Source organism: Barbus barbus, assembly GCF_936440315.1.
Source record: "Barbus barbus genome assembly, chromosome: 7".
NCBI classification, from domain to species: Eukaryota; Metazoa; Chordata; class Actinopteri; order Cypriniformes; family Cyprinidae; genus Barbus; species Barbus barbus.
Genome location: NC_136735.1, coordinates 24,172,553 through 24,186,879, shown reverse-complemented (window position 1 = coordinate 24,186,879; position 14,327 = coordinate 24,172,553). Strand labels below are relative to the sequence as shown.

The 14,327-nt window shown below is 34.1% G+C and overlaps 1 protein-coding gene across 5 annotated transcripts in view; it reads right to left on the bottom strand.

The window, feature by feature from the left end:
* The window catches only part of LOC306872476 (lipopolysaccharide-responsive and beige-like anchor protein), a 250,016-nt gene that overhangs the window by 191,036 nt on the left and 44,653 nt on the right, over window positions 1–14,327 (bottom strand). For all 5 annotated transcript variants that reach the window (XM_079421043.1, XM_079421044.1, XM_079421042.1 and 2 more), the window contains exons 10-20: window positions 11,023–11,156; window positions 9,729–9,837; window positions 7,431–7,583; window positions 7,161–7,329; window positions 6,298–6,377; window positions 6,149–6,211; window positions 5,470–5,567; window positions 4,545–4,637; window positions 3,789–3,897; window positions 2,999–3,080; window positions 96–219 (exon numbers count right to left, since the gene is read on the bottom strand). In XM_079421043.1, coding sequence (XP_079277169.1) covers window positions 96–219; window positions 2,999–3,080; window positions 3,789–3,897; window positions 4,545–4,637; window positions 5,470–5,567; window positions 6,149–6,211; window positions 6,298–6,377; window positions 7,161–7,329; window positions 7,431–7,583; window positions 9,729–9,837; window positions 11,023–11,156 — 1,214 coding nt within the window. The remainder of the gene's footprint in view (window positions 1–95; window positions 220–2,998; window positions 3,081–3,788; window positions 3,898–4,544; window positions 4,638–5,469; window positions 5,568–6,148; window positions 6,212–6,297; window positions 6,378–7,160; window positions 7,330–7,430; window positions 7,584–9,728; window positions 9,838–11,022; window positions 11,157–14,327) is intronic.

Sequence of the window (14,327 nt, the reverse complement as noted above, 5' to 3'; positions counted from 1 at the left end):
TATAATTAGATGCATTTAAAAACAGATACAATATATCTAAGACATCTAAGTAAAAGTGTGTGTGCGTGTGTGTGTGTGTGTGTGTGTGTCCTCACCTGCGATTCTCTCGGCTATTGTTGAAGAGTTTGATCATATCTGAGAGGAAGATACGCCGTACTTCCATGCTTTCTGCTCCTGGAGAAGCGTTCTTTAAAAGAGCAGCTATCACTTTTAGGATCTCTGATGGGACAAAATATCTGCCTTTAATGCCGATGAAAGAACAGTACCTTTTCTCATTGTATCTGAATGCCTAGTTTTTAAAAAGCTTATGAACCATTAAAAGGACAGTCGTCACTTAAGTTTTTCTTTTTACACACTATAGTTGTAAATACAGACTTTGTCTGCCTTTCTTACTTAGATATTAAATACACTGTACAATGTTGGAAAATGTACATTGACAAACAAACTAAACAGCATTTCCAAACACTATACTGCTGTACACTATCATTTCAAAGGTTTTTTTTTCTTTTATTCACTGTGGTTGCATAAAGTTGATCAAAAGTTACAGCAAAGACATTTACAATGTTACAAAAAGAGTTCAAATAAACACTGCTCTTTAGAACTTTGTTCAACAAATAATCATAAAACAAATTATCATTATTTTAACAATATAACAAAATAACTGATAATTATTTAAAAAACTGTTCCTTGAGCACCACATTGGTATATCTGAATGATTTCTGAAAGTTTATGTCACACTGAAAACTGGACTAATGGCTGCTGAAAATTCAGCTTTGTCATTAGAAAAATTACATTTTTATTATTTTAATTTGTAGTAATATTTAATCATTTACTGTATTTTTCCATCAAATAAATGAAACTTTGCTGAAAATGAGACAAAAAAATTAAAAAATCTGTCAATTTAAATACTAATATATATATATATATATGAATCAAATAGGAGAAAGAAAGAAAAGCACGCATTTTTATTAAAACAGATACATGTAGCCCCAACACTTGCATTTAGTGAGGAAATAGTAACCTGCACATAATGTGGAGGGAGTAAAATAATACTCTACATCATAAGGTCGGTGTAGTCTAAACTCTGCAGCTAAAGTCGTGGCTTCCTGGAACAGAGCGTTAGCTTAAACTGGAAAGATTGGTTGTTTAGATGAATTATCTAGACAATGTCAGCATGCATTAAGTTGAGAAGAGCAGCTCAAGTTTCAGCCGTTACAGGAAGTTTAGAGCACGACAGCATCTGTAACCAATGCTCTCACTTGTTCCAGCAGAATTGTGTTGTTTCTACGCCTTACTCACTCAAATTAGAGTCACTGAACCTTACCAGTAGAAAATTACCTTTGCATGTATCTCTGCACTTTTCTGTTTTTTTTCACTCTCCAATCACCATTTGGTCCTGGTTTGTCCCGGAGTTTAATTTAAAAGAAACTTTTGCTTCCTCGGTTTGTTTGATTGGGTCTGACATGGCTAAAGACTGCAATCAGAGCCATTTAGAGGCTTCAACACAGATCAAATCAAGGAGACACAGAAGAAAGCTGAAACTCTGCTGTGCTCACTCTCTGATCATATATGAGATGGCCTTGAATCAGACTCTGTTGGTCTACCATCTCCATCTGAGCGCTCTAGAACCGATTCACTGTCGTTCCTCTGACTGGCAAGTGGTTTGTGTACATGGTCACATCTCCATGTAAATACAGCTCTAATCAGCTGCCTGCAGTACCGCAGAATTAAGCTTCATTAGGGAAAGATCCGATATGGATCAGTATACAATATTAGTTTCACTTTTTACATTAAAACCAGAGCATCTGATTGCAGCCAAATCCTGTACTGAATTTAAAGGAGACGCATGTAAAATTGAGCATAAACCGAGGCTGGAAATAAAGACATCTCATTACAAGAGAGAATTCAACCATCTAATATTCAGAAACTAGCTGGTTGCGAATGAAACCAATGCAGTGCGAAAAACTTAATGCTACAGTGGGAAGTTAATTAGTTTTTAATGTGTTTACCATCTGAGTAATCGTGACTATCAAACGAGCTTCATTTGCCTGAGGTAACCGTATACTTCACCATTAGACGCAAGAATATACCGGTGGCTGTTTGATTTGCACCGCATCAGGAACAGAAATATGAAATGAGACTCGCTTAACACTATTATTGTAAATCATGAGTAAAAATAAGCAGAGTTAAGCCATTTTACAATAGGAGGCTGTCTCTCGTGTAAGGACATTTTTTCATACCGGTATAGAACGCACCGGTGTAATGTTGACCGCTACTGTATCTCCAAATGAGGTGATGAATGTAAATATTGTATTCTGTGCTGAAAGGAAACTAAATAACTTTATTTGTATATATTTCTTCATAACATTTATAATTTGTAATTTCTTTGAGAAATGCAGGTAAAGATTAAAAAAAAAAAAAAAAGTAGAAAAGCATAACCAAAAAGAAAGTTATACAAATAAAATGGTTCCTTTAATAAAACTGGTCAGATGTATTTCAATTAAAAAATATATCAAGTAGTGCTGTCAAACAATTAATCGCCATTAATCGAATCCAAAATAAAAGTTTTTGTGTACCTAATATATGTGTGTGTGTACTGTGAATATATTTAAGAAAAATATGTTACGCTTATATATTAAATATATTTATATATGATATCATTTATATGAATATAAATATATACATGTAAATATCTTCAAAATATATGCTGTATATGTGTGTGTGTGTGTGTGTGTGTGTATATATATATATATATATATATATATATATATATATATATATATATATACACATAATAAACACACATATATTATGTAAACAAAAGCTTTTATTTTGGATGCGATTGATTGAGATTAATCTTTTGACAGCACTAATATCAAGTTAAAAGTAGTATTATTAGTTGAAAAATATTTATTGAATCTATTAACATATATTTATAAAGTGTGCACATTTAATTACTGGTGTTACAAGCAAAGAGATTGTGTGTCATATAACTTACGTGGGTTTTGAATCTTCACAGTGGAGTCGGGGTCTGGGTGCTGTTTGTGAATGACCTGAGTACAGATCTGCTCCGTAAGAATCTGGAGAAAATTACACGTAAATGCTGGTTCGTCACTGATATACAGTTAAGCACCAAAATCCAGATTAGGGGTGAGAAGGAGTACTTGGTTACATAAAAATAACAGCAATGATATATGGCAACAGAATGACTTGAACTTTTAAAAATTTCAAAACAATCATTATCCAACTGGCAAAACCGGCAAAAACATATTTTGATCAGGATTTCAGCATAATTTTGGGCAACACATTTCCAATACAAAATAAAAACAACTCATAAAGGTTCAATAAAATAAATTAATTCATTTAAAAAAATATATATAAATAAATATATATATATATGAGAGAAAATTAATGAAAAAACACGCTTCAATAATTGAATATTTGAATTGAAAATACTAGCCCAGTTAAAATTATCTGTGAAAAATCTTCACTAAACTACCTAAAGTACAGATAACAGAAAAATCATTTTAATATAAACAAATAAACAGAGACTTTTGCCATTTTTTATTGATAGATACCACAAAAAAAGAGTGGAAAATCAGATCGATACAAAGCAGGCCAGATTTGCCTGTCTAGCATGAGCACCACATGTCCAAAGCATGCCTTTTTGCCTAAGAAATGCAACCAGTAAAATATAACGTTTTGGTGACATTCACATAATATTATCGTCAAAAACAAAGTGCTATAAGCAGACATTTAAAAAAATCATATCAATATAGGAGACTGACCTCAAAGAGCACGTTGTATGTTGTGACTGTGAACTGGTTTGAGTGGAGCATCAATCGTTCAGTGAGCAGAGAGAACAGGCCGTGAGCCAGCATGACCTCTGACTTTGTCCTAAAACGCATGGCATCCAAAACATCAACACCAAACCCACACTATGATCGACTTCAAATACAGCCAGAACCCCAACAGGGCATAACTGCAGCCCAAAGCGTCTGAAAAATATCTTTGCAGTCACGGAATGAAGCTGCATCTACTTTAAAAACACTTGACGGTCAGATTCCTTCTGGGGGAAATTCACATGAAGCAAATGGGATTACAAATGAAAGTAAGCTTTATCTATCAAACACCACAGAAACTGCATATGGAAAAATACTCACATCCGATTGCAGACTGACTACATTAGCGCATAAATATTTCCAAGCTGCATGAATTAATAGTGGAGTGAGGGTAATTTGTTATCAAAATAACCCAGCTGAATTTACTCTGGGAAAAGACCTAGCCGCTTATTTTAAATCGTTCATTTTAAGAAAAAAAAATTCAGCCTTCAACTCATTTGATGGTATGCTGGGAGCTTATTTCTGCTAAATATTTCTAGCCAGACCATCCACTACCGAAACATTTAGTAAAATAAACAGTCGGATTGAATCATGTACAGTATAGGAATCACATATTAAAACAAGGGTAACGTGTTATTGTTACTAATATGATTAACAGTATTATTATAAGCCCCTATTTCAAATAATAAAGAAGTAACTCACTTTGGTGACAAATATTTGAGAAAGTAGCCCAAGACTTTGAGTGCTTGCACACGAATCCCTTCACTTTTGGATGCGAGCAGCTTAAAGATGACCCTGTTATTCACCAAAGAGAGAAAAAAAAAAGTGTAACAACAGATGGAAAAAATTATACAAAATAAATGTAGAAGAACACCTAAAAAAAAAAAAATTAAAAGTACATATAAAAATTACATTCAAAAATGACAAAAAAAATTGTTTTTAACAAACAAATGTGTGATCAAGTTCAAAACAACCATATTTATTATATATATTTAAAACAAATGTACAGTTGGGTAAAGCTGGTGTTTTGATTTTCAATCACAGTGTTTCTTTCAGACAAAGGAAAATACTAGAGACGCAGTCTGGTATGTCCACAGATCTCACAAGAGCTGACGTGAACACTCAGATGTAACCAAAACTATTACACTGTCTACATATTAAAATAAATCTGCCTATGTCCTTCTGGAGTAGGATTTGATGGAAGTGTGATTTGAATGAGGTTGTCAGATCTAAAATGAAAGTGAGGCCCTCTGTTTTATCATGACGAGCCGTCCAGATGCCCCCCTCCCAAGCTAGCGTGCACATTTAACCCCATGGCTGTCAGTGGAACTAGCATGTCTATAAAGGCTTTGGAAATGTAAATGCCTTCATTTTTGTAGCCCGTATAAGAGCTCAGTACAGCAGCATAGGTATCAGATGAACCTATGAAAGTGTTTTTATAGGTTTTATTAAGCAGGACTCAGATGTCTCTGCTATGAATGAGGTATTGTGGCCTCACATTATTCCACAGTGATTAATACAAATTCATTTGTCAGAATTTTTTTCCCCAGGTTTATTTATAGCTTTTAATAAAGATGTAGGTTGAAGAATATAATGTCTGGTTTTAAGGGGCAACAACAGCTCTCACCGTATTCCATTTCGCTGATCGAAGGCTTGAACCATTGATCCAGGGTGCTCAGACATCAGTGCCACCAGAAGCTGGAGAACATCCATCAGATTATCATCCTGTGTAAAAAAATAAATAAATAAATAAAATAAGTAAAATAAACAAGCACATGTCAGAGTCAGGTGTCATTCTAGACAACATTGCAAAAAATGTTCTAGGATTTAAACTTCATCATGACTACAGCAGTAGAGTGAAGTAGGGGATCTTTGTAATCTGTGTCTGCATTAACCTCACATTAGAATTAATCCATTACATATAGATATGCTTCTATGACAGGAAAGTATTAGTGAGTAAATGGCACTTTCAAAAAAGCATAAAAATGTGTGCCCCATTGTATTTTTAAAAACATTAGAAGGACAATATATAGAGAGAAAGAAAGAGAGAGAGAGAGAGAGAGAGAGAGAGAGAATAGAGTATTTACGGGAAGTGGCATGATGGTAAATTACCATTTCCTTTTTTACATGTACAAGAGAGAAAGCTGTAGGAACCAAGCGCCATCTGGTGGCAGTTACACCACAGACTATACAGCGTAACAAAAATATGAAAAAATTTATAATCTACCTTGATTTACAGTAAAGTGCTACTGGTTTAATAGATGCATTGAGAAATGTTTGAAATTAAAGTAGGTGCATTAGGGTACCTCGTGCATTGTGAGCAGGTAGTTCAGAATACTCTGCAGTTCATCTTCCTTCACACCATGATCCTACATTTACAAAACACACAACCATTACCTGGACTGCACTTCTCAGGTTGGATTTGTTATATTCAAATTGTATGTATGTTATGTACCTTCATGATAAGTTGTTTGACAAATAGCAGGAGGAACGCTCGCAGAGAGTGAATCTCCTTCTGATTGGGTCTTGGTCCATCTGATGAAGGATATCAAACAAACAAAAAGTCATGTAAATATTATTCCATGGGCCTAAATTGTGATAATACTTATATAATATGGGATAATACTTCGATAATTTCCATTGTGTCATTTTTGTTTGTTTTTTTGTTTGTTTTTGTTCTGGCTCCTAAAGGAAACTTAGTTTGAAATGTATAACGTTGATCCTTTATAACTTAAAGCAAAATGAAGAGAATATTTCACTCAATGTAATCATAATTTCATTTAATGAGATTTGAATGAGACAAATAAGAAAGCAGTCTATTGTGGAAATTAGACACAAAACACATTGAAAAGACAAATTGCTCAGTTATCACGGAATGGGATGCTTTCCCAAAGCATCTTTAGCTCAATCCCTAGAAAGACTATTTTCAAAACAGGATATTTACAATGACAGCATATTATATAACCTGTTACATTACATGTAATATAAGGAATGATAATAAATAATATTTAACGATTATTAAAATAATTAAATATTAAATGCATTGCAAATATTAAGTTGCAGCAGGACTCTAGCCCACCAATGATTAGTATTAGTGTAATCTAATGATTTTATACTAATACTGTATAATTTAATTTATAACTATAATTTACAACAAAAATAAACTGTATTAAATGTAAAAAATAGAAGATGTTTTATTACTATTCCCAAACTTTTAGACACCACTGTAGCTTCACATGGACCTATTTTGACCCTTATTCCCTAGTCTCAAGACATGTAGAGAAGTTGGTTTAGTTCTGCAGCAGACTGCTAGCTTACCAAGACCCTTGGGCATGATTCCGCTGCGGTCCAGTGGGTTTATCACCCAGTAGAAATACTTGAGGGTGTGCATGATCTGCAGTACAGTTCCAACTCTGCGGATGGCATTGTAGATGGTGACGGTGCTAATGAATTCTGTGGCCAGGTAGGTGTAGAGAACCAGCTGTACCTGTTGAGGGCAGCAAATCAGTTTAAACCTCCAATGAAAAATCACATTTGAGAGAACAAAGAATTGGTAAACTATAAGGTTAGCATGATGCAGCAGGTCACCTTAGCTGGGGCATGAATCCAGATGGTAGGGTTGAAGAGGATGTGGTCACACAGCTGTTTCAAGAGCAAAACTCCAGTAGGAAGGTTGCTAAGATAACGGGCGAAGGCAAGGACAATGTCCAGCACAGGTCGTGTCACGTGTGCTTTGGAAGACTGAGAAGAAAATACAAACATGAAATCAAATATCAATAAAAATAAGTTTTCAAAAATTTAATAAAAATGATCAAAAAAATGTGAAAGACAGACAGAAATAGAATCTGCTGATTTTTTTTCTTAAGCTGTGTTTCTAATGTTCCTCAAAAAAAAAAACCTGGGCTGATTGCCAATATGCAGATGACTCACTGTCCTAATAATCACAAGAGAATCCTTTATTTAAAGATGAAGCATAGGACAATTACTGGATATTCTGCATACGCATATATACATATATATACATATATCATACGATTTATTTTTGTGCATATGAAGGTTGCTGTTTTGGGTGGATATAAGTTTCATTGTATTTACTGCTATTTTCCATTATTTTGGAATGTAGTAATAAAATGTGACCGTGAACAAAACCAGTCATAAGAGTCAATTTTCTGAAATAAATAAGCTTTCCATTGATGTATGGATTGTTAAGATAGGACAATATTTGGCCGAGATACAACTATTTGAAAATCTGGAATCTGAGGGTGAAAAAAAAATCAAAATATTGAGAAAATTGCCTTTAAAATTCTCCAAATTAAGTTCTTAGCAATGTATGTTACTAATCAAAAATTAAGTTTTTATATATTTATGGTTGGAAATTTACAAAGTATCTTCACGGAACTTAATATCCTAATGATTTTTGCCATAAAAATTTATAATTTTGACCCATACAATGTATTTTTGGCTATTGCTACAAATATACCCCAGCGACTGAAGACTGGTTTTGTGGTCCAGGGTCACAAATGTGACTTTTACTCACTTATCTGTTTTTTTTTGTTTGTTTGATTGTTTAGATTTTTTTTTTGTACTCAAAACAATGCAATTCTGACATGGTGTGACTATTCAGAGGCAACTTATTTTCTAACATTACAGTACAAGTTATTAAATCTTCATTTTACCAGCTTGGTCTCTCGTGACAGAAATCTCTTTGTTAAGAGGGCCAAAACAGTAGCAATATTACAACAATAAACAAAAATATAACACAAGGGGCAATATAAAAAAATTTAAAACATAAAATAAAACATACTGTAAGACATGAAAGCAACAAATGAATTAGTGCTTCATACATTAAGATGCACCAATGGAACAACCAATGTGTTGTTGGAGAGGGACAATCAACCTTTGCATGAATCTCTTAATTCGGTAATAAATCTTAACATACCATTATAACCATCTGTAACAAAGAGGCACTAGCATTCCTGTATAAAATATCACCACAGCCTAGTGCTGCTAAATCGGTAGCAACATATATTTTGGCAACAACAAAAAAAGGTGTGGGGAAAAATAGAGAAAAAATTCTCTTTCAACTGTTTCAACTCTTCATTCAACTTTCAACTCTTTCTAAAATTAAATATTTACCTGCAGTTTAAATATTGAAAAAAATCATTTTAGTTTTCATTTTCACTGGATTTAGAACTAATTTAAAATTTGGAAGTTGGGTTTCCATAGTTACAAAAGCAACTTAATCATTTCAAGTGCTTTTAACATTTGCACATTTTAGGGCCTTCAGATACAGACTAAATCCAGTTTTAGTCTTGCATATTCTTTTTTTTATTATTATTATTTAAGATTACTGTGGTCCTTGAGTGTAACGACTTGATGTGACAACCTGAGGCCAGGCGAGATTTAAAGTGTCAAGGACGTTTTACTGTAGGCTGAGGTATGAGTAACAAATTACCTGACAAGAAAGAGTGTGCACAGAGAAAAAGGAGAGAAAGAGAAAGACTTTCAAAACTGAAAAAAACAGGAGGTCTAGATAAAGGTAAAGGACAAGGTTTGAGTATTCAAAGTGTTTTTCTTGGTTATAAAACAGATGCTCGTGTGACATCCAGTGACCGCTACGGTACTAAGTATTCTTAAGCAGTTTTTACTTTTTTTCAGCTTTTTTCTATTTCTGTGTTACCCAGCAACTTCTGCAGGCATATGCTAGTATGTTTTAATAAGGACTCCCTTATATTCATTATAAGAGTATAAGCTTGCTTCGAACATTTAAGTAGACAGTTTTCTCCTTTTTTCTTATGTTACAGCATTAGCAGGATTTAAACTGCCTTTGGATGCACAGGTTCAACATACTCAATGCATAAAGTTATATTCGTGTTTGGCACTTACCTTCTCCAGTGCATAACCGATGACAAGAAAGCCCTTGCAGGCCAGCACCTGCTCTTGCATAGCTACAGAGCCCTTCAGCAGCTCCATCACAAATGACAGTAGTGTGCAACTGAGAAAAAACATACAACAGGTGAGCAGACTGTTGCAGAACGAACAACAAAATGACAAATAACATATAGACCTGATCTAGTTCAAGTAAGACAGCGGCCAGAGGCTGTCAAAATCCAAACAAATGAAAATGTCCATAAAACAAGTCTTGATGAACAGGCTGAAAAGTTTAAACACTTTCAAACCTGGTGTTTCATCACTGATGACAAACACTGGTTTTGGCGTTTAAGCTTTTTAGATAGGACAGTAATTAGATTGGGAGAGTGGAAGAGTATCTAGCTCACACAACCATGTTTCAAAGTTTAAATGAGATTTAAGATATAATGGAAAAAAATTCATCAAATGTTCGACTTTTATGGGGCTTTTGCTTGGAAACAGCTTGAACATTCTGCAAAAGATCTATTTTTGTGTTCTATTGAGAAAGTCATAAATTTCCACTAGGCCTGTCAATTGAACACATTAATTTGGTTCAATTAACTATCAAAACTAACACATAATTAAAAATGAACAAATATAACTTGTATGCCATCTTACACTGCATGCAGTTGCTGACAAACATCAGTGCAGGATGATGACTATGCACCCTAAGGGGATTTGTCTTATATTTATATCATTTGATATAGTTTAGCAATATCACATCAGCAAGAGAGAGTATTGTGTGTTTTTGTTTAATTCTTCCGACAAAAATAGTTCTGGAGGAGAAACACAACAGTGTTTTGTTACTGATAAATCAATGCATTTGAATCATTTTTTTTTTTACTGATAAATCAATGCATTTGAATCATTATGATAATGGGAAAAGAAAAAAAAAATTCAAATTCTTGACTGAGGTATTTGTACTCCAGGTAACACTCATTTGTTAGTACTACACCCAATCGTGGTCAAATATTTAACTTTGCATTGGCTCCTAGTCAATGGTATGTCCACACAAAATAACACTGACCTCTCGAGGACCAAACCCTACAGGCAAATACAGACTAATGGTTTGTGTACCATGAGAACACATCTCCTTAAAAAGCTGCTATTGTGAGTCTATTGGGTTTAGCAACTCTAGGACAGACAATATTAACTTAATTTTCAGTTTTTCCTGGCCAGGCTAAAACTGAGAAGAACTTGATCTTTTTTCCCCACTGAGAATCCCTTTCCTAATTTTCATTCTGCCCCCAGGGAGAGTTGGTGTTCTCACCAGACGGAGGTGTCCAGCTCATCACCGCTGTGCTGGAGGAAATCCAGCTGTGCAAACAGGGGGAAAAGGACCTGAACTCCTCCTATCGAATGGATGGCACTCTGAACCGAGTGTGTCACCACAGCTTTGACGTCCTGAAACACAGAAAGGCTTGATGTTGGATTTGTTTAGTAATTTTATGTTGTATTACGTCATCATGTTGTGTAACACAGATACCCTCTGGTCAACACAATTCATATTTTTGTCATATTCCTATTGTTCTGCAACAACTACTCCTGAATGGGAAGGTTATTTCCTAAATCTGTGCTCTGTATGCATGAAGAAGGGGAGGTGGGTATAATTAAATACAAAAAGACAGCTGTGAGGTCCTTCTTAATGTGCCTCTAATCAGACCAGTGCTCTCCCAGATGGCACATCTATAAAACCACTGTCAGAGAGAACTACTTCATCTGTTCAGCATGTGAATATGCCTTCAGAACTTAAGAAGCCTTTATTAACTAAAAAAAAAAAACTGAATTAAGCTAAATGTAAGCTAATATTGTTCCTGTTGGTCATTTTATAGAATATTACCTATTATTCAGTTATGAAGTCCAGGGATTGACAACAATTATTTTTCCAATTGAGATTTGTACTTATCCTGCAAATGTTTTTGCCAACACAATATTAATAATTCAAGTAGTAATAATAATAATAATAATTTATTGTTGAATAATGTGTTATTTATTATTAATTAAATTACCAACTGTTATTCAGAATAGCTATTTAATATCATTTTTATCATTTCTTAGGTTTTAATTAAGAAATACATTCATAAACACACTTTTGCTGTGAAACAACTATGCACTGGGAATAAAATAATATTTAACTTTAAAAAATATTCTGATGCTTTCCAGACTCGTTTATGTCATCCTGTTATACAGTATAACCTTATCTTGAGACATCAGAAGACATTTAAATGCATCACACATAACCAAATGTTTATGCTTACAAGACATTAAAACTAGTGCTGTCAATCAATTTAAAAAATAACTATTGAATTGCACATTGTTTTCTGAAGTTAATTGCGATTAATCCTACAAAACATTAAAGTTTTTAAATATACTTTTATATTGCAATGATTTCACATTCAATCTTCAAATTAATGTAGAAACAACAAAAATACAGTATATTTTTAAAATTTGTTTAATGACATCTTTTCTTATGACTGAAGGAGAGTATCACCGATACCAATACTACTGATGTCTATTGGAAATTGTTCTATTTTTCCTAATATTTAACAATGGACTATGGCCATTCATCATTACAGTATAATTGAGAGCTGTCAATTTGAACATTTATTAGACTTTAAAAAATAACAACTTTAAGTGAAATTGAAACAATCTTCACATAAACCAATTATAATAAATGTCATATTAACCTTGAAAACAACAAAATAGTAATACAAGGAATGCTAGATTCCTCTCAATCCAGTGATTGATGCAAATGTGATGTGCTTTATTTGATGTGGTAATATTTGTCTGTCTTAGCCCATGTGTAGCAGAACTTATTCTCCCTTTTGTTTTATTCTTTTTACATTTTATTTTATTTTATTTAGCCCTGTGTAATGGAACATGTGGATGCTGAGGGTGGGAGGGTGGGATGATAGTTAAAAATTGTCTCCATTGAAGATTTTTCTGTTATCTTATATACTTTCTCAATAAAGACATGTTTAATAATAAATTTCATATTTACCTGTGTCCAACAGCAAGTAGGAAATATACAGAAATTGAATAAATTTATCAAACATTTCCTCTTTTTTCTTTTGTTCTTTGATTAAAAGACATCACTGCAGCTGGGTTATTAGGTTTTTTGGCTGCTATTACTTTAAGAGCTGGCGTTGCTGAACATGACACGGATCTGACGCGCATAATATTTTCGATGACATAACACTTAATGCTCGTAGTTTAATTTGTGCTTTAATATGAAATGATACAGGCTACAGCACCCCACCACCATATTTGTGTGTGCAATTCAAAAGAACGTGTTATGAGCACAGTATAACAGCAGACAGGGCAGGAAGATTGATTTTTACTGGCATATGCCCTTACAAAATCTCATCTGACTGTAGTTTACTGATATTCTACTGAAGCTCCCTCGTCACCTGTACTGTTTCCGCCCTTGTTTGACTAGCGCCTGAGGCAAAGTGGAGTGGGCGTCTAAAAAGTCTCCTGTTTGATGTGGTCGTATAGACGTTCTACATCTAAATAAATGCAATTATTGTCAAGAAAAAAAAGAGACAGAAGCAGCAATTGTGGCCAACCCTAGCTTCGCCCCTGCGTTAATTAGGGCTGTATACCTTGGAGAACCTGGCGATACGATACATACCTCGATACACAGGTCACGATTCGATACGTACCTCGATACAGAGCTGTCTCGATACGATTTGATACAATGTGACACGATTCGATACGATTCAATAAAAATACTTGGGCCAGAGCCAATTAGTTAATGCTGAATACATTTACTCAACAAACAGAACTCTGCATTTTTCCTCAATTTAATGAAGACAAAAGTGCATTATAACAAAGTGCATTTTGCTTAAATATTTGCAACTTTAAGTGCTCTGATTAATTGTACACAAATTGTATTAATCTGGAAATTACCACAAGTCAACATTTAACTTTCCAAGTGTACAGTCTGAGCTCACACAAGCACAAAATCTTCTTATTATTCTTAACTTCTTATTAAATCTTCTTATAATTCTTTTTTGTGACACCATGTACTGCCATAACATATTTCACTATGAAATCACTTAAAGGTGCCATAGAATGCATTGATACAGTATTTTAAATTGTTCTCTGATATCTACGCAGAAGGTATGTGGCTTAGGTAAGGGCAAAAAATCTCCAGAAACGATTTTACATGTCCATTTACAACCCTAGGATTTCTCCCTAGAATGAAACGGTCTGTTATTGGCTTATTTGGCAGGGTCATGAATAATAATGAGCTCTGCTCTGATTGGCTGTTTCACAGTACGGCTCATCAGCAAGAAGGAAGCACAGGGAGGAAAATATATATTTAAATACTTTCTCTCGCAGTTATATCGTCGGGTAATTATGCTGTATATAAAACGCGGGCATCAGGGAGCCGTTATTAATATGCGAGGCATTGAAACTGCTTTTGAACGATCCATCGATCGCGTTATAGTTCACTTTCAAGAGACGCGATCACACAAACTATGTTTACATTATGGAGCAACAGTACTTACCACACATTTCACAAGATCAGATGCTTGTCAGTGGTGCTCAGGATCTGTAAGTCATTCG